Raw genomic sequence first — 20779 nt, 5'->3', positions numbered from 1 at the left:
GCCCCCTTTGACATCCATATTTGGCTTTGTGGAGCCTGTAGTAGAAATAAGAATTCCTTCGTTGGAGGATGCGGCTAAGGCAGATAAATCTTCTACAACGAATTAAATTGAACTGAAAAGGAAAAAGAGAAATCTGTTTTTTGTCTGTAGGAAATAAACACAGAGACAGGAACAACTGATTCCAGGAATACTGGAAGAAAGATTCTTCTTTTTCCTTTTTACGTAATTTTTTGGCAAGCACTGAAAAATGGAAAATTTGATAATTAAATTTAAATTACATTTAGGGTGTTGAGGTGTTTTTCCAGTAAAATTTAATAATTATAATTAATTAATATTTACTTTTATTTGGGGAAGATGGTAATAATTCGTGAGTATTAATAAAGGGACTTAGATGATTTCGAAATGGACGATTAAAAATATCTTTAATATCAGGAAGTTCGGGGTTGGCTTAGCAACCACACAGGAGAATTCCAATCTTTTTTTGCAAATCTAAGCTATTTTTATTTACTCCCCCATCCAAGGCAATATTTCCGTGTTGTTTTCAGGTAAATATGCAAACAATTAGGCTAGTTTGAAGGTAGTGTACAATTTGTTCCTGTTTATTTGTTTTGCTATTTACAAAAAAGATTAGATATACATTTTGGTTGATAACATGCAGAATATAAAAGGAGTAGCAATCGAGAAACTGATTTGCGTTTTTAATTTTTTTAAAGGTATCCAGTTGTAATCGAAAAAGTGTAGTGATGAAGTTGATTCTGGTATAATATCCTGGTTTTTATTAAAAATTGTTAAAACCAATAAAGAAATTTCGAATCAGGTTATTTTGTGCTGCACTCTGGGGACCGGCTACGCTCAAGGAGTACCATGTGACTTGACGACACCAGGAGCATATTCCGGAGTTATTTGCGTTTCGAAGACGCAATTCGTATTTCCAGATACTGCTGGATCTACTACGGATCCTTCAAGTACAACACCACAAACTCTAGACGCGACAACAGGTATCTATATATTGTTGATATATTTTATTCCGAACATATATTTTTTCTATAATTACTAATATCTGCAGAAACACGCACAGTCTTACTTAACTGACAGTTTAAACTGGTAAATTCAACTGAATACGTTAGTTTAAAGGGCTCCCCAAATGGAAAGCCGGCTGTCTGCGCGAACTGTCCGTGCCGCAGTCCGTCGCGGATAGGTGATGTCAAACAGCACGCGGACTGTTTACAGCGGATTAATTTTATGCAAAAACTGATTGAATGTCCACCCCAGCAAATTTTGTTTCCAAGATGATATCAGATGATAAAGAACTTCTACTTTTTCCGGTATCCATTTTTCTTGCCCGCCGCGAACTCTGCAATTTTTGACAGCAGCGAAATGCTGGTCCGCCGCAGTAAACCGCTCGATATTTGACTAGGATGTTACAATATTTCATAATACAGAGTTCGCGGCAACCAGTGTGTCCTGTCCGCGCAGTCCGTTTTATGTTTAGCGCACAGTTAGATACTAGACAGCTACCTCACTCCTCCTTACCCCTCAAGGGGGGAAATCAGTGCGAGTACACACGATTTCAAATTGTTTTGCCCTTGAGCATGAGCGAGATGTACCGAAAACCCGATCAGCTGTGTTTGACATACCGCCCGGACTTGCCAATGTATTGGTGAGATTGGCAAGTTTTTGCTTATGTATAAGTGAATACGTGAAACAAATTTTTGCTATATGGGTGAGCACGCCGTAGTACCAGAATAGCAAAGGCTCACCGATCTCTCTCTTACCAATACGATTTGACGAAGATTATGGCTTTTCCTTGTTTAGCGTCTCTGATGTGTACAGATAAGCTTTTGCAAGCACATTTGCAAGTGGGGTCATTTTTGTAAGGGTACTGCCTATAGTAGATCTACTGTGGTTTAGCGAGCCCTTAAATTCTACGTATGTGGTAGTTCTGGGGAGCTCTCTGTATACAAATTATGCTTTTGTGTGAAACAAAACCTGTTTAATATCGGTTTAATTTCTCTTTGTCCATCTGTATGTACATTTATCTGCCTGTCTGTCTGACCTATTTTCTCAGAAACGGGGGAATCCCCTCGTACGCAATAAATAACATTCTTCTGTTTTTTCATCCAATATAGTCATTTGAGGTAGTGAAAGGTCTCGATTTGTAACAGATCTTCCTTTCGACATTGGAGCAGTGCGGGGGTTAGAAAGGGGTCAGTTATTTAAATGACCCGTTTCTCAGAAACTGCACAAACGAAAATCTGAAAAATATTCTAGTGGCCCTGGCCCTGGCCCGTGGTATCTAGGTCCCAAAATACCAAAATGAAATAATAATAGCATATAGGTATATTTGCTATAAATTTTTCTAAAATTGCGTGTTTATCCTAGAATCCTAGAATAGGAATAGAAGCTATAGTATTGAGCATGATATTACCAAGTTTGGAGGAAATTGCACCATTACTAGTAAAGTTATAATGGGTCAAAGTTAGCGCTTCTGTGCAAACTTATTGCAATCTAAGACTTTGAATGCCCGTATCACACTGAATAGTCTGGCATACTAAATGCATAAACAGTATGAGTTGGGTATAAATAGGAAAAATGTCCACTCAAATATTCTTACTTAAAAAATACCTTCCATATCTGAAGCGTCCATCTTCTGGTTTTGGCTTATGCATGGAAGTAAATATACATTAGGCAGTAAAGGTGTTCGTACCTCAATGCCGTTCACGAATATCAATCACTACACTTTTGAAGAAAAACTTATTAAATTGACGATGACATAAATTTATTATATGGGTCCTATCTTATTGAAAATATATGACGCAAGAGTCTTCGTACCTCAATATTTCAATACTGGTTATTAGAAATATTATACTTTCTTATCCTTTTCTCTAATTCGAACTAAAGGTGTTCCACCATTTTTAGGTCTGGAGATGCAAATGTATTGGCATGGTGTATTATTGAAACACGCACAATATATTTACGATCATTGTTGGAATAGGTAACCACTATTTTCCTATTCCTATTCCTAGTGCTTTTAACCCAGTTTTCAAAGTTTGCCGAAATCCTTAAACTTCTCACCATTATCACTACGTTGCAAACATCGTGCCTCCCCATTACATGTCCGAGTAGAGTGTTGTCAGAGTACACCTTGGCAATCAGAGAAGCCTCCCTCGTAGGTGTATAGCACTGTACAAAAGAACATTGTTGCGAGAGGGAGAGGAGTGTTTCCAGACTCCCGCCATCTTACTTCGCTTAAGATCAGAATGTCCAGTTTATATCGTTGCATTTCTCGCCTGAGTTTGAGAAAGCAGGCATTTCGTGGACACTTGATACTATTGTCGTGAAGCAGTCCCTTATTCCAGGAACAAATCATAGTTCGCTTTCGACGTTCTAGGGTCTCTGGCGTGAAGCGTTTTGATAGCAGAAAATATTCGAAATTAGCAGGTTGTTAGCCCATAAATTTCTACCCCTTTCAATCGCCGATGAGGGTGATCTCAATTGTAGTAGTGAAGGAGTAAACATCGAAAAGTGGAATTTAAAGCGAAAGGAACTCATTCCTTAAAGCTATCCAGGTGAAATGTCAGAAAAAACAGCATGACATGGCTGCAGCTTTCACAGATATCCTATTCCAAAATCTGTTTTAACAAATAACACAATAATAGTATTATTTGAGGAATTTACGGAAAAATTCTACTTAATATCATCTTAGGAGTAAACAGCAATAAAAGAAATTAAGTAAGATATGACACTTTCGATCGAGAGATTGTTAACAGAGTTTAGATTCTAGCAAAAATTCAGAATGTGCTATCGACATCGCTGAGATAGTGACTCCTTTTTGAGCTGGTGCTCTAAAGTTGTGAAGAGGAAGACATGATTTTCGGAGTATGTGTGTGTGACAAGAATTTGTGTGGCAGATGCTTTTGGCCTGGTTATTAGTGGTTGGCTCCCTAGTGGGAGTTTCATGGGGTTGTGGTTATGTCGAAGCGGACAAGAGACTTTCGGACCTCAGGCGTGCAGTTGCGCTTACAACTCGGAGGCTGGACTCCTTACATCTGCAGATATTTAGATGTTTAGGTATGTCTTGCTTGGTGAACTCATGAAGTCAACATAGACTAGTACCGTTGTTGTTTGTCACAGCGGGGCTCTGCTTGTAGACACAAAATTAATCCGTGTTTTAAGAAGACCATGGGGTTAGGCGAAAATGGCGTGTAACCATGTTAAACCACCAGAAAATCGTTCCCCTGTGAGCTGAGGAAGAAAATTATTCGCTGATTGTCGTGAAGTCAACCAAAAGCTATAAGGAAATTTGCAACCTGAAAATATCAAATCTTCTTTATGCTTTGGCAATTGCTATCATGCTCTACAAGCAGACTCATTTTTCGGCTACGGCATTTTCAGCGTTTGACGGTCCCCAGAATGCTCGTTCACTCCTATTGGAGCAATGATATGCTGCAATTCTGTTGTGATGCTATTCTATAGTAATTTGCAAAGCCTATCGGTGGTAAGCATGGATCCAGTACCGGATTAATGCTCACCGCAAACGCCAAGGAATTTTTAGTACTGCAGCCTTATGCACCACTATGAGCAATTGAATGCAGTCTAACAGAGACTTTCTAGAGGTGACATTGCGATCACAATGGGAGATCTGAATAGCCAAATAGGCTCTGATAACTCCTTAATTGGGGAGGCGTAGCAAGGGCTTGGCAACGGTAATGTTGGGGGTTATTGATGGTATATAGTTCGAACGTAGAGTCTATCAGATTGATAATATTGTGATCAGCAATAGGTCTGAGAGTGGCCATCTGTATATGCGGAAAAGGAATGTAACAATATCAGCCTCAAGCACGATCATCGCTTGTTCGTCACTTGCTTTCGCTTGCATATTGTATTCACATATTCTTGTAAAGGTGGCTGGAGAATTTGAAATCCAAAACGCAGTTCAAAAAGGTTGCTTTCGCCATGATACAATGTCTAGAGCGACTTGAAAAGGTCCAATGGACGTCGTTACTCACAACGACTACGCTGATGTTATTTATTTCCTTTTTAATCGACTCATGGTATACACCGAATAGGCTTGCTTTTGGAAAAGGAGATAAGTCGGTTTGAAAACTAACACCAACGAAATCCGGGGTCTCGATTTAAGGGGCATTCCCTCTTTTTAAGGTTTTGTCTAAAACAAAACCTTATTCAAATCGGTTTATTGTCTGTCTGTCCCTCTGTCGGTCTTTTTTTCATCGTTCGAAGGTGGAAAGGTTCAAAACCGTTCACCGTGGCTCCTTTCAATCCATCTTCGAATGTGTGGAATGATACGGTAGGTCCAATGGCCTGTTTGTGGCTCGTTCCATCTCTTTTGCCATTTCGCGATGGATTCCCGCCGTGCTAGTTGCCGTCGAGGTACAATAGACTCCCCGACTGCATACATTTTATCGTCGAGACGCCGACCTTCATCCGCCAAGATGTCTTTGGGGATTGCCCCTGTTTTCCAGAACGGTTGCCCAAACTGGAGCTGCGTAGAGTAGCACGGAACTAACTACCCCTCAAATAAGACGACATCCACTTTGTCTTGGTCCACCAATGTTCGGTAGTATCCTCGAGATCGTTACAGCGATGGAAGATGCTTTAGTTGCAGCGCGCTCAATGTCTTTTTAAAATTGAGCCTTTTGTCAATCATTACTCCCAAATATTTAAGCGACTCTTAGGAGTAAATTGTCACTAACTTTAAGTTTCACGGGCATGTCTTTCCTTCTTTTGCTGATTAGCACTATTTCCGTTTTATGTTCAGCAAGTGATAGACCGGACTTTTTCAACCAGGAATTGGTCTCCCATATCGCTACATTTGCGTAGATTTCGATCTCGTCTAAGCATTTTGCAACTATTGTTACCCCGATATCATTCGCAAAGCTAATGGTTGTCACGCCGTTAGGAAGGCGTAGTGTCAGGACTCCATTGTACATAATTAACCACAGTAAAGGAACTAAGACAGACCCCTGTGGCATGCCGCACGTCATTGGGAATAATTTCCGTCTATCTTCCGAGTTGCAATACAATCTTCTTCCAAGAAGAAATGCAAAAATGATGCGTACAATGTACTTCGGAGCCTGCAGTTTCGTTAGAGCCTTTACGATTTTCGTCCATTTTGCATTGTTGAATGCATTTTTTACATCGAGTGTCACCACTGCGCAGCATTTGTCATCTTGTATTGCAGCGCGAGCCAGGCCAGTCACCATGTTGATTGCATCGACGGTTGATCTCCCCTTACGAAACCCGAATTGCTTGTCGGATAGGTCTCCTTCCAATGGTATTGACCAAACCTATCGGTCGATATGAGGAGGCATTACCCAATGGTTTACCTGGCTTCGGAGTGAGTATCAGCTTTTGCAGCTTCCATTGCTCGCGGAATTCTCCTTCTCTAAGGCATGCCGTAAAAACTTTGGCAAACATACCTGGTGCTTTCCTGGCTGCCACTATCAAGGCGATATTCGAGATTCCATCTGGCCCTGGGGTCTTATTTTCAGCGAATTTCCTTGCTGCATCAAACATTTTCCTTTTCTACCACTACAGGAATTTCGTCGGGGTTTACATGGACTTTAGGCAGATTTGTGTAGTTCACATCCTCTGGGAAGAGAGTGTTCACTATGTTTTGTAGTAATTTATGACAGGTAATCGGTGGGAAGCGCTTGCCTTCAGTGATGACATTACAGATCTGTAGGCGCCACCCCAAGGATCAGAATCTGCTTCAGTATACATCCGCTTGGAATGTTCGGATTTGTTCTTCGTGAAAGCTACTTGCAATTTTTTCCTCGCGTTCTTGTATTGCATGCGTAGCTCAACAAATTCAGGTTGATTTCTTCTGCGCTGGGAGAATCTCCTAGCTCTGGGGCAGTTTTCCCGACATTGGGAGACTCGATAATTGGGATTTGGTCTTCAGAAAGCGCTACACCGTGGCATAGAGACATCGCATGCTCGTTGCAATTTTTCCGCGACCTGTAAAGCTTTTTCTTGTGCGCTTCCCGATAATAATGGGTCATCAAGAAGTACTTCCTTGAACATTTCCTCATCGAATTTGTTAGTTACCCAGCTCATTGTTATTCTTTTTGGTGGCTTCATATAATTCTACGCGATGTTTGGAAGACAATAGCCTGATGATCGCTGTGTGTGTACTCTTCGCTGGCATGCTACTGCAGTCTTTGATAAGGGTAACACTGACGAAAGTGAGGTCTCCTACCGATTGTAATTCTCCCATCCGGTATGTGTTGGCTCCACCAGAGTTCGCAAGTATGACATTTAAACGCGAGAAAGTCTCTAGCAGTATTTGCCTCCTTGCATTTGTTTTTCTGCTTCTCCATTCTTCTGCCCATGAATTGAAATCGCCGGCGTCTGGCATCAAAGGATAGTTTCTCAAATCCGTTTCCTGGATGTTTTTTACATTTTCTACAGCACGACTTCCGCAGCTCCATATCGTGGCTTTGCTGTTTTTGTCAGCTATCCATACTCCGCTATGCAGATTTTTATATTGTTCGCAAACAATAGCAATGTCGATATTATTTTTGAACACGCTCTGGGAGAGGAGGTCTTGGGCCGCTCGACAGTGATTCAGATTTAGTTGCATAAACTTCATTTGTACTTATTTATGAACGCCTTTCTGAACACTGGACATTTATTGCTTCCTGCAATGTGGGCGTTGTCGCTATTTTTCGTTTCGACACAGAACACGCATTTGGGTTTTCTGCCGCAATCCTTCGCAAAATGGCCTTGTTCTCCGCACCTGAGGCACAGACTAGATCTGTTTTGTGAGCTGGTACAGGCTTTCGCAATGTGGCTGCCAGCACTTAAAACATTTATACACTTGACTTTGCTCTCGTATCCGGCAAACCACCCATCCAATTCAAACTTTGCCTGGTGTTGTTGCCTTTTTTGTTGCTTCGACAGGAAGACTTATCGACGCTATCTGTGTATCACCGTACGCCTTCCTAAGTCGTAGCACGTTGGCCTCGCTTACTGATTGTAGTCCTCATTAAGATTGCAAGGCTTGACAGATCTCGGACTTTGTGGCGTCTGCATCCAAGTCATTACATTCTATCACAACCACAGCCTCGCCTAGCGATACTTCGATTTTTTTCCATAGATTTTCGCCTACATCTTTACCTGGTTTAAGTTCCAGTACAGATTACCTTTTTGCGTACGTCTGATACGCGTAACATTACCATTCAGTTCAGTCACGGAGATATCTGCTTTTACTTTAAGCAAAATTTGCACGTGCGTCAGCACGCTGGTTTTTGTTATGAATAGTGCGTCCGGCCTGGCTCTCCTTTCCAACCGTTTCTTGCTTTCTACTTTAGTCCAGGTAGATTCTTCGGCACTGTTAGTGGCCTTTTCCGGGTGGCCGATAAGCTTCCGTCTCCTGTCATCCTAGGTTGCGCCGTCATTGGTTTCTCCTTTTTGCGTTTTGCTGTCCGTTGGGGTGATTGTACCTCTTCGTTGGGATCTCTTTGTCGCTTATTGTGCATTGCTGAAATGTCTATTTCGCCTTGGATACCTCACTTTCCGTTGGCTGTTCGACAGTATACCTTCTTCGCGTGCTTTTACTCCACCGCTGCTGCTCCTTTGATCCGACATCTGTTTCTCACTCGATTTTGCTGGAGGCGATCGCACTAATTTAGCGCTCCGTCTAAAAGGAGCCGTTTTGCTAGTGGGAAGCCCCCGAAATTCTCGCCTTCCTCCACTGTTTGCAGTGAAATAGTTTAAAAACAAATTTGCAGTTGATTCCAATACGTTCTTGCTTTGGCTTAGATTGAGCTCAGGGCTTCCCCCGCCACAAATGGTTCTAAATTGGGGTTTGTTTATTAACACTCAATATGTCATAAAAAAGGGAATGTTCCGCAGTGCAAACCGAGATTGAACCTCGATCCTGGAAAACCGGGGCCAGACGCGCTACCTCCGAGCTGCGTACTGTTTGAAAACAAGAACTCTGCGTAGTCTAAACCACGCAATTATCACACTCTTCAATTACACTCAATGCAGTCGGCGTGAAAAAATTCAATTCAGCATTTAGCGAGAGAGCTGAATAAAGGGGAAGAGAATAAAGGGGAAGTCGGGAAACGGGAAGCTAGACGTTTCAGGTATCAATGGTTTTGTGTATTTCTTTTATATAGAGATTTGAGTGTCTATTTGTCGTATTGGCTATTTGTGTTGACACAAAACCTTAAAAAGGAAAAGTTTACGCACGGAATCGAACCAGGGCCCACCTGCCCGCTAACAACTGCGCTGGCACCCAGCTCTCTGTCTGTCTGTCCGCCACACGCATTTTTCTCGGAGACGGTTATAGCGATTGACACCAAATTTGCCGTGATGGGGGCTGTCATATAGAGCACGATCTTATCAAGTTTGGTGGAAATCGCCCTATCACTAACAACGTTATAATAAGTCAAAGTTGTTGTTTCTTTGCAAATTCAAGACTATGAATGTCAATATCACCCGAAAGTGTATACTCCACTTTCCAGCAACGATTCTTCTGTATACTTGGATATTGTGGATGTACCTGTTTTTGACATCACTAGTTATATGGTTGGAATTAAATCATTGGTGGGGCATAACGTACCAACCACGCCTACGCGCCGTTGCGCACTCCTACGCGCCTATGTGCTTCAAATCCTTCCAGGACTCCCCGAGATGCCAGCATTCCTCCTCTACTATTCTGAGTTAAATGCTCTTGTGGTAATCCACACATCCCCTGCATGACGTGGCTATCAATGGAATTGTTAGCTTGCCCAATGTGTAAGCTATCCATAGTGACTTCTTTTTCCTTCTGATTACGTCGCCCACGGGTAACAGTCTCAGGCCAGTGTACTGCGATGATATGTCGCATGTTCAGCTATGGTGGTCATGTTCCATATACCACTACCATATAACAACACACAAAGGACATTACCAGACCAGGTCCAACTTGATCTTGGTATTGATATAACTGCAATGCGAGAAAATCTGTGGCGAAATTACATGAACTTCAAATGAGATTCGGCTTGTTTACTCTTACCGAATAGACCTTTCCAAAAATCTCATGTTCTTTTTAGAATTCTTATTAGAATCGATTCGATGTCTGTCTGTCCGTCTGTCTGTCTGTCTGTCTGTCTGTTGGTCTGTCTGTCTTTTTTTTTTTGTTGAGGAGGTGGAAATCTTCAAAAAGACACTGGTCTGGACACACCAGCGTGTGGGATTTTTACCCACTAAAACCACCCCCGACTCCCTCCCTGCCCCGCGGAACCACCATAAGGTATTACATCACGGGGCGGAGTCAGCTCACTCTAGCTTTGTCACCTTTCTTCTATACGCGGCGCACGTGACCGCGCTTTTCTCCGTTCCTCTGCCTTTCGCAATTTATCTTGAATAGATGCGATCATGGAGTTGACCGCATCCCAATTCTCTTGATGTGCTAGCATTTTCGGTACCAGATTTTCTGGTACCAGCACCTCTCCTAGAGTCTCTTCTAGATTCCTCCTTTCTTCCACAAATCTCGGACAGTGGAAGAATACATGCTCTGGGTCCTCTGGGACTCCATTGCAATTTGGACAATCGGGTGAGGTCTCCAATTTAAACCTGTGAAGGTATTGGAGATATCCTCCGTGTCCCGTGAGAAACTGGGTGAGATTATAATTAATCTCACCGTGTCGTCTCTCCAACCACTCCTTGATGGCAGGAATGAGCCTGTGCGTCCACCGGCCCTTTCCCGAGCGTTCCCACCGCTCTTGCCATTTATTGATGGATCTCTCCCTCTCAGCGTTCTTCGTCCGCGATGAGGAAGAGGTTGGCTTTGCATTGTATATATTCGCCATCTCATCTGCCAAGATGTCAATCGGCATCATTCCAGAGATGACGAATGCTGCATCATCTGAGACAGTCCTGAAGGCAGAGCATACCCTCAGAGCTGTCCTCCTGTAGACTGAACTCAGTTTGGTAGCATTCCCTGACATCCACAACGCCTCCCTCCAAACTGGGGTCGCATAGAGCATGATCGAGGTCACCACCCTGGCTATAAGCAACCTAGAGGTATGCCGTGGCCCTCCCACGTTCGGCATCATCCTCGCCAGGGCCATACTAGCAGTGGATGATTTATCACAAACATACTGTAAGTGTTGCTTATAGCTGAGCTTCCTGCCTATCACCACCCCCAAGTATTTGATGGTCGGCTTGGAAGTGATGATATGATTCCCGATTCTAACACAGGCGTAATTTCTCTGCCGGCGCTTCGTGATGAGGACCGCTTCTGTTTTTTCCTCCGCAAGCGTCAAACCAGAGCTCTCCAACCAGCATTTGACAGCACTGATTGCCTCGCTTGAGTATAACTCAGCATCTTCAAGATGCTTTGCGACAACAACCAGTGCTATGTCGTCAGCGTAACCCACCACTGTGGCTTCCTCCGGAAGGGGAAGATTAAGTACATCGTTGTACATGATGTTCCACAGTAGTGGGCCCAATACGGAGCCCTGTGGGACACCCGCGGAAACAACGTACTCCTGCGGTCCGTCATCAGTGTCGTACCATAGCCTCCTTTCAGTTAAGTAACTATCGACGATAGCAGCGAGATAGGCGGGAATACCAATCTTCGCTAGGGATTTGCGTATTAGATTCCAATTGGCCGAATTGAATGCATTTTTCACGTCCAGGGTTACTACCACGCAATATTTGCTGGTACCACCCTTTCCGCGAATTGCATCTTCGGCCAAGCCAGTAACCAATTTGATGGCATCAATGGTTGATCTGGCTTTTCGGAACCCATACTGCCGATCTGAAAGGCCGCCTTGGCCCTCAACAACCGGGAGTAATCTATTATAGATTACCCGCTCTAACATTTTCCCCACCGTGTCCAAAAGACATATGGGTCGGTATGACGATGGTTCACCTGGAGGTTTACCAGGCTTAGGCAGAAGTACCAACTTCTGTCGCTTCCAAGCCGCCGGAAATATTCCTTCGGACATGCACGCTTCAAACAGCTCAGCGAACATGTCCGGCTTGGATTTGACGGCAAGCTTAAGGGCCTTATTCGGTACTCCGTCCAGGCCCGGCGCTTTATTATCTCCTATTCTGCTGCAGATCTCCAGCAGCTCGTCTCTGGTGACTGGAGGAATTGCCGTCATATTCAGAGGTGGTTGGACTATGTCGGTGCTCCCCTCTTGCTGGGGGAATAACCCCTGGATGATTTTGAGCAAGAGGGTGGGACACGTGATCTGCGGAGAGGAGCGGCCTTTAAATCGTCCCATCACTATTCGATAAGCACTCCCCCACGGGTTGATGTCCGCTTCTGAGCAGAGCTCCTTAAAGCATTTTGTCTTGCTTCGCTGGATGGCGAGCTTGAGGGTTTTGCGGGCTGCCTTATAGGCGCACTCTTTCTGCCCCTGATCGACTCTACCTACCGCCCTCTGAGCCGCTCTTCTGGCTCGGTGGCAGGCTGATCGAAGGCCAGCCAGTTCATCATTCCACCAGTAGTTTGGTCTTCTACTGGGGAATGAGCACCTCCTAGGCATAGACGCGTCACATGCTTTGGCGATGCATTGAGCCAGATGGACGGCTCTTTCCGTAGAGGCGCCTGCTATATCAGGTTGATCTAACCACACCTCCAAGAAGCTCTGCTCATCCAAAGATTTTGCAGACCAGCCTGAAACCTTTTTCGGTTTCGGGGATGATAGCTCTTTGCCCTGTGGCTCGACACATGTCTCAAAGAAGATTGCCTGGTGATCGCTGTGGGTGTAGCGTTCGCTGACGCACCAGGACATACCACGCGCCAGCGCAGGGCTGATAAAGGTCAGGTCTACAACCGAGCCTGACCCCCCTTTCTGAAACGGCACCTTCGTTAGCCAAAACCATGTCCAGCTGCGCAAAAGCCTCTAATAGACTGCGCCCCTTAGCATTTGATTCTCTGCTACCCCACTCTAGGGCCCAAGCATTGAAATCACCAGCAATCACCTTTGGACTTCGTCCCCTTGCGTCGAGAACAAGATTATCAAGCATTTGCTCGAATTCAGGCAGTGTCAAACTTGGTGGGGCGTAGCAGCTGTATACATATATACCTCTTATTTTCGCCCACACAAAGCCACTGGCTGCCTGATTTGCAGTACATTGTATGGCTTGTCGACCACAAGCCCATATCGCCGCTCCACCAGTCGAATCTGTGACCCATACGCCACCGTGGCGGTTTCTGTACGGTTCACTTATGATGGCAACCTCCATCTTAGATTCGAACGTGGTCTGCTCAAGTAAATCCTGAGCGACCCTGCAATGATTCAGGTTTATTTGAATAAACCTCATTTTCTCATTGCAGTTAGCGCCTTCCTAAATTCCGGACATTTGGCACTTCCGGCAATGTGCCGGTTATCCTGTCCCTCTTTGGCTACGCACAATAGGTATTTGGGGTCCCTATTGCACTCTCTGACAATATGGCCTTTCTCCCCACACCTTCTGCATCGATCGGACCGATCAATGTTGCTGGTGCATGCCTTCGCGAAGTGCCCAAACATGAGGCATTTAAAGCACCTCTTTAGTGAAGTTTGCTCCCTTAAACGGCAAACAACCCATCCAATCCGAACCCTTCCGGCAGCTAACAGCATCTGCGCTGCCTCCGCTGGCACTCGTATGGTGGCCGTTTGAGTGCCACCATAGGCTTTCCGTAGACCGACAACAGACTCCTCTGTAAGTTCTTTCAACTTGAATTGCTCCTTCAGAGCAGTACAAATTTCTCCTTTCGATGTAACTTCATCGAGATCCTTACATTGTATATAGATCTCATGTTTTTGAGCACGCACTGCGGCATTCTCCCCAAGTGAGTTTTTCATTTGAGTGCGAAAGTCATCAGTTTTGCCTCCGCTGGATCTTTTCAGCTCGAACATGAGATCCCCTTTCTGGGTTCTTCGGATTCTGTTCACATTTCCACTCAGATCTTTTAGGTCGGGATCAGCTTTGACCTTTTTGAGTATCTCCGCGTAGGATAGATTGCCCTTACTGGAGATAACAATCGCATCTGGACGAGTTCGCACTTTTGCTTTTCGTTTCGCTTTTTTGTTGGTTACTTTAGTCCATCCATCGTTTTCGTTCGTCTTGGGTTTCGCAACGCTGGTCGAGTTTCCTAGATTCGCTGTATGCTTTCCTCCTTCTGAACTGTTGGTGTTGGTCTTCAGGATGTCCTGTCCGCCTTTTTTTCTCTTAGGCGCCTGCTGATTATTTAAAGGATCCCCCTCTTTTTCACGTACTCGCTTATTTCGCTGGGATTCGATGGTAGTACGGTTAGGCGTCACTTGGGTTGCTTGTGATACTGTTGGCACAGCGGGGTTCGGCGTGTTGTTATTATTCTTCTCCTCCATCTGTGATCTATTATAGAGGACTCTAATGGCCCTCACCATATTCTTGATGGCTTGGTGCACGTTGTGCTTGTCCTTGATAAACTCGGACAGCTCAACTATCTTTGCCCCAAGCTGGGTGAAGGGTAATTCCTCCGGATCGGGACTCCGCTCCTTATAAGCCCCGACAGGGTTACTCCTTTTATACGCTGTTTCACTTTTGCCAGTTATTGATCTTGCCTGTACTTTTTCCTTCATCGCCTTTAGCATTGGTGGAGATCTCAAAGTTGATGAGCTTCTTTTGAATGGATCCTTATCTTGTTCCTGGAGCACCTCTTGCTGTCGCGCATCTTGAACATATGCTGTGGGTGTTGTTACAGTTTTTGTCGTCCAACGATCCATCTTCAGTTCATCCTTGGTTGTTCTTGCTACTGGTGTTCTCGGTAAGGTCGTACTTCGCTTGAACACTTCCTTCTCCAGATCCAAATCACTTGTAACATTATATGCCAAGGTGGCCAAGTTGTCCACCACCGAGGCACTGCGGTCGAGGGATATCGACGACCGGGAGCCCGCTTGCTCACTCCCAAAAGCCGCCGGTACTGGGGTTCCGAGCCCCTGCACCGTAAGTTTACTCCTTCTCTCGTCTTCCATGGTGGTTTTATGTTCTGGGTATCCTTCCCATAGCCAGTTTGGTCCACGCACCAGAGATGAGCAAACACTAGCCCATACACAGTCAGAAAAGAAAAGTGCATGAACACATATTTGCACATCAATAGGTATGCCCCTATCCGCCACCTGGGGTCGCGCCTGATGGGAGATCTGGCAACTCCTCACAGGTCTGTCTGTCTGTCCGTCTGTCTGTCTGTCTGTCTGTCTGTCACACCCGATTTATTCGGAAACGGCTGGACCGATTGTGACGAAAATTGGTAAGAGTATGTAATCTGCCGTTCCCTTTACATGCAGAAACTGGCACCATTTTGTATTAAGTTTAAGGGGGGGCTCCCCATACAGGTGAAAGGAGGCTGCAAAATTTTTTTTCACAGAATGTAGCCATGTGGAGTATCAAATGAAAGGTCTCAATTAGTACTTTCCGAAACTGGTTCAATATTTAATGTTGGGTGAAACATAGGGGAGTGAGGGTTCAAAATACGACCCCCAAAAAGTGTAACAGGTCTCGTTCTCAGAACTTATCCAACTGAAAAATGTGAAAAAAATCACAGTGGTGTATCCCTACGAAATCTAGGCCTCAAAATATATCCGGTTCCGATATCTGCAGAAATAAAGTTAATAACAGTATATTTCCATATTTTAGAAATTTACCCGGCACCCCCCTTATGTTCATCCCAGAAGTACAAAATTTAACATGCGTTTAATAAAGAATATAATGCACAATTTGGTCGAGTTTGAAGAAAATCCAACTATTATTAACAAAGTTATAGGGGTGAAACTTCACATTTTTTTGTGAATTTCTTGTACTCTATAACCTGAATGACGTCATCATCACATATCAATTCGTCAATACCACAACGAAATGAGTTCTTATGAATGGGGTCGGAAAGAATTATTTTGTTTTAGTTTTTTAGTCATTTATATATGAATATCAATTACTCCAACCAGACATGTGCGTATGTAGGTATATAGTGCTAATGAACTTTGCGGGTAGTGCTTAATTCAGATAGAAGTAAATCGGAAATATGGGTACGATCAATTTATATACGTGCATATATGTGTACAGTATTCGGAAATAGGCAGTTTGTTTGTTTAGGGTGAGCGTAATATCTACGGCTGTAATATGTACGTATGTCTCGTAGTTTGGAAAAATATGAAGGATTATGTTGGATTTGTAGCTATATACGGATAGAAAAATGTGCCTTGAAATTTCTTACATAAGATGAACACAAAACCTTTATACCCGAAGCGCGAACTTCCGGTATTCCAACTTGTTTGTTAGTGCAGTAGAGACCTTCATACTCGTAAAAGATCATTCACTCTATGTAACCTTCCCCGATCTACAATTCTGAGAACCACGGCCATAGTATAGATATCATACCAGGAACCAAACTCTTAATATAGGAGATAGCTATTGTAGGATTGTTGTCGTTGAAGCAACAGCTCAACAGTCAGAAGACCCATTGGAAAGCAGATGGACTGCAAAGCCTTACAAATGTTCGTTAGACAAGCTTACTACTTACCGGGCTAAATTTTTACGTAGATATCCAGCAAAAACCAACAAATGCACGAAAAATATTGTCAGAAGGCAAAGTGGAAGACAAAGAATGGTTGGAAGGTTAAAAGTTGCAAAAAACACGTAAAATTTGAATGGCAAATTACTTCTTACAGTTCGGACTTATATTCGTCACGAATAGAATACACTGCAGGCAACATACTAGAGGGCAAAGTTGAATAGTTCCCAGAATTTGAAAGTGAGAAATGTTGGAGGCCAGAGAGGATCACGAGGATTCGAGGGTGCAAATTGCGAAACAGGCTTTTGATACGCTCCGCATTGTTCAGCGACCGATTGCACTTTGAATTGAAATCATCTTGCGTATCCTCGTTGCTCAGAATGTAATCCGGTCCTGGTTTCTGGCTTGAATTTAATATGAACCGACAAAATTGAATTTTTACAAAAATGCGATGCAGGCTGTGCCCTTTTGTTTATTGCAAAGCAGGGTAGGAAGCAGGAAGCATTGAAATTTTGAATTTTTTTTTCCAGATGCAAATTTTTACCTGTAGATAACACTTTGGCCACAGCAGATAGTCCCCATTTGAATAAGAGGAGAATCAGAGTGTGGAAGTATGGAGGTTCTCCATGGTTCGATTGAAATTTAATTTTAATTTTTGTTTTTGTTGAGAGTTTTATCAGGATTCGTTGTCATGATTTTCGTTTTACTAAGTCAAGTAGGTCGCTTTCAACAGAGCACCTTTTTGCCAACAATAGGCTGGCGGAAAGTGGAAGGCGCCTGGTACTAAATAAGATGGAGCCAGCTACTCCCCAAATTTTTGCGAAGTGAAAAATATTTAATTTTAACTGAAAATACTTCACGTTAAAGCTCCACATCAAAACGAAATTCCATATCTTATTATTAGAATAACAAAAACATTTTACATTAAGGTTACTAGAATACATATATGTATCATAGAAGTAAAATATATGAAGCTCTTATTTTCGACGATCCATCCAGATGAGGTACTACCCATCGTGATAATCAACCAAAGAACATCAAATATCCACAATTTGCAAATATACTTACACTTAAACGTCTTACTTTAAAGATGCAACAACAACACCGGAACCTTTGGAGTGTCCAGAAGGACTTGTTTGCGCTGATGTTCCCGAGATATGCACTTCGGCTCAAGAGCCCTTGTGTAAAAACACAGTCGCGGGCCAAGGCGGTTCTTGTAATGAATGCCTCGATGACAATGCGAGTAAAGTTTGCATAAGCGAGACGGAATATTCTGTCTGCAATCGTGGTAGCGTGATAGCGATCTTGAAATATACTTGCCCTACGGATAAGCGTTTCTGCAAAACAGTTGAAGGCGTTGCAGATTGTCAAACAGACTCTGCCGTAAGTAGCTTATTATAGTTTGCAAATGAAGCTGTTGGCCCTTGAAAGTTTAACCCTTATTCAATAAAATGTCACGAAAAACCTCTTGAATTAACTTTTCCAGCCGTTTGTACTTTCCTTATAACAAAGCTTCTGTGTATCTTTCATTTTATTTTCTATACTGCAGTTTTGTCTATAAAGAAGTGGCTTAACAATATGCGTTGCTAAGGGAAAAGGATTAACTTTTTTTTTCATCAGTGTCTTTAATTGCCACTATTAATATCTGCTGACTTTCCTTGAATTTGTGCAGGATCTTGACTGCGCTGGTGCAACAAACTCAACCACTGGGGGGGAAGGAGGAAATAATGGAGGAACTGGCGGTACTCCTGGGGAAACAACATGCACCTCTAATGGTTTATTCCCGGATACTACTGACCCAAACTGCACAAAGTAAGTAACTTTGTTTTTATGAATTACGATTATAAGTTTCGAATGATTTGGAATGTATGTAACTTGAGACATTTTGACTGAATGGTTCATTTGTCTTTTGTTTTCTGTAGCCATTACTTGAACTATTTGAAATTTTTTATTTTTATCCGTGCAGGTACTACAAATGCACGGAAGTCGAACCAGGAAAATATAATACCATCCACTTGCAATGTCTCAATGCAGGCTTTGGTTTTAATCCGACGACGAAACTTTGCGAGCGGGACTATGTTTGCACAAATACTGCACAAGGATGAACAAATGGTGGATTGATTCCGAGCTCCCAACAAGGAAATACAGGAATTATGTTAGGCTGCCGCTTTTCTTTTAAGTGGATTAGAAATCTCTAATAGTTTCCGTACTATGTTGTTGTTCTTTGTATTCCATTTCCTCCTCCTTTTTGTTGCGGTGCTTGATTATAATAAATTTAATACTTCTGAATCAAAATGTCTGCATTTAAAATTCTTATTAAGTACACTTTTTATATAATCCGTTTTTAAACAAGATGGTTTTGTTAAAAACGGTTTTATATCCACTTTTTCGACGTCGAATAAATAATTGGAAACATCTCAAATTTTGGGAATTTTGCAGACATTGCGAACTCCAAGTATGCTTTGAAGAGCCGTCCAAATCTAAAATTGGTTTTACTGCCAGTTGACAGTGGTAGTGGGTCATTGCTTGTTATCGAGATCTGTGTTACTATATTTATGTAGATAGTAATAATATCACAGCGATTAGATTGACTACGGTTGATGTGATGTCCAGACAGTGGTTGTAGATATGATGGCATGAGAGATATGTGATACATTTTTATATTGTACGTACATGGACGGGTAAAAATCTTAGAAAAACACGTCGCTCCACGACAGCCTTGCCAGTGTTTGAGCTAGAGCGAGAGCATGTGGGATTTGGTTCTACTTAAAACCATCCCTGGTCTTTCCAGGCCCCGCATCGCGGGATCACCCTTTAAGCGTTTGATTCAGGCTGCTTCTTTCCATAGCAAGCCTTTTGCAGTGAAACATAATATCTTCTGCATTCTCCGTCATGCGGCGATTCATTACCGTCTCCCGCGGGAAACTCGGTAATATAGTAGCTGGCCCCTCTGTGTTTCAGCTCAAGCGATACCCTTACATTGGCAATGAGCATATGCGTCTAGCGACTGTTCGAAGATTGGTCCACCTGCGTTGCGAAAGATCATACGGCTCCGACGTTGCCGAATTCCTTTGTCCTGTGCGCCCTCCTATACGTCTGACGTGGTTTCTAACACTTATTTCTTTCGCTAGAATGTCGATGGGGATCATGCCAGCCACAATCAGCACTGCCTCATCTAACATGATTATAAAAGCGCCGTATTCATAAGCTTCATTCTCTGAGAGTTTTCAAGAGCCTCCGCCCACACAGGTGATGCGTAAAGCACCAATCCCGCCAAAAATGATCTTGTAATGTGTTTCGGCCTGCGACAATTAGCATGTGTTGCAATGCATCAGGAGCCTTTTGACAAGTATATTCTGAGTTTCAGTTTATCGTTAATTATTAATCAATCAGTCAATTATATATTTCCCGCAGTTGTCCCTTGGCAACTGGAGTTACCACGGTATCGTTAACTTGCGCCGTTGTTTACTTTCCGCTGATTTGGTTATCAAGGAACAGAATGGCGGCTGTATATGGTGTTTCCATGTTAACTTAGAGTCATAATGTACTCCTAAGTACTTGACTGTGGATTTCCGTCCCTGCTAAGGTGGGTAGCGTATAGTTGCCTCACCTTACGTTCCTAGTAAACATAACTAGTCCAGTCTTCCTAGCGTTCACCGTGAGTCCATTGCGGAGGCACCAACTGCGGATTTCATGCAGAGTATACTGTGTCCGCAAACTTGCCGGTAATTATTACGGCTAGGTCGTCCGCAAATGCTTGTGCGAAGACTTTTTTGTCCTCCAAGAGCCAAAGCAGGGTATCCATTACAAAGAGCCATAACAGTGAAGAGAGGACCACTCCTTGTGGGTTGCCTCTGAGACATCCTGCTTCAATAGACTTCTGGCCGACCGATATGTGGATTTTTCGCAACCTTAGCATGTGAAAGATCTAACTGATTAGCAGCGGTTCGATTCCATGCTGCCTTGCCGCATTATAAATTGCCGCAAATGAGCCGTAATTGAAGGCCCCTTCGATGTCCATTAATGCGCCTAAGGCGTATTCTTTTTCGAATATCGCCTTTTCAATTTTTGGCAGCTCCTTAATAGAACAAATGATGATGTTATAGGTTCATATCATACAGTAGGCTTTCCATAGCATCCATAGCACCCTTTTATTGCGGATAATATTACCTCCAAAATTGGTGATTTTGGGATCTGCCTTCACTTTTACTAGGCCTCGGCATCCTCTTTATGGGGTCTATTTCCTCTCTTCAGAATCGCGGCATGAGTTTCGAC

General features: G+C 43.2%; 1 protein-coding gene across 1 annotated transcript; it reads left to right on the top strand.

The window, feature by feature from the left end:
* Window positions 1-652: 652 nt before the first annotated feature.
* On the top strand, window positions 653-18799 carry LOC119648783. The gene is made up of 5 exons (XM_038050620.1): window positions 653-758; window positions 818-998; window positions 17595-17887; window positions 18177-18316; window positions 18471-18799. The coding sequence occupies exons 1-5, from the start codon at window positions 744-746 to the stop codon at window positions 18607-18609; spliced, it is 768 nt and encodes a 255-aa protein (XP_037906548.1). The 5' UTR covers window positions 653-743; the 3' UTR covers window positions 18610-18799.
* Window positions 18800-20779: the final 1980 nt, after the last annotated feature.

This window comes from Hermetia illucens, chromosome 2 (assembly GCF_905115235.1).
Source record: "Hermetia illucens chromosome 2, iHerIll2.2.curated.20191125, whole genome shotgun sequence".
NCBI lineage: Eukaryota > Metazoa > Arthropoda > Insecta > Diptera > Stratiomyidae > Hermetia > Hermetia illucens.
The sequence above is the reverse complement of the archived record's forward strand: the minus strand, read 5'-3'. Positions and strand labels throughout refer to the sequence as shown.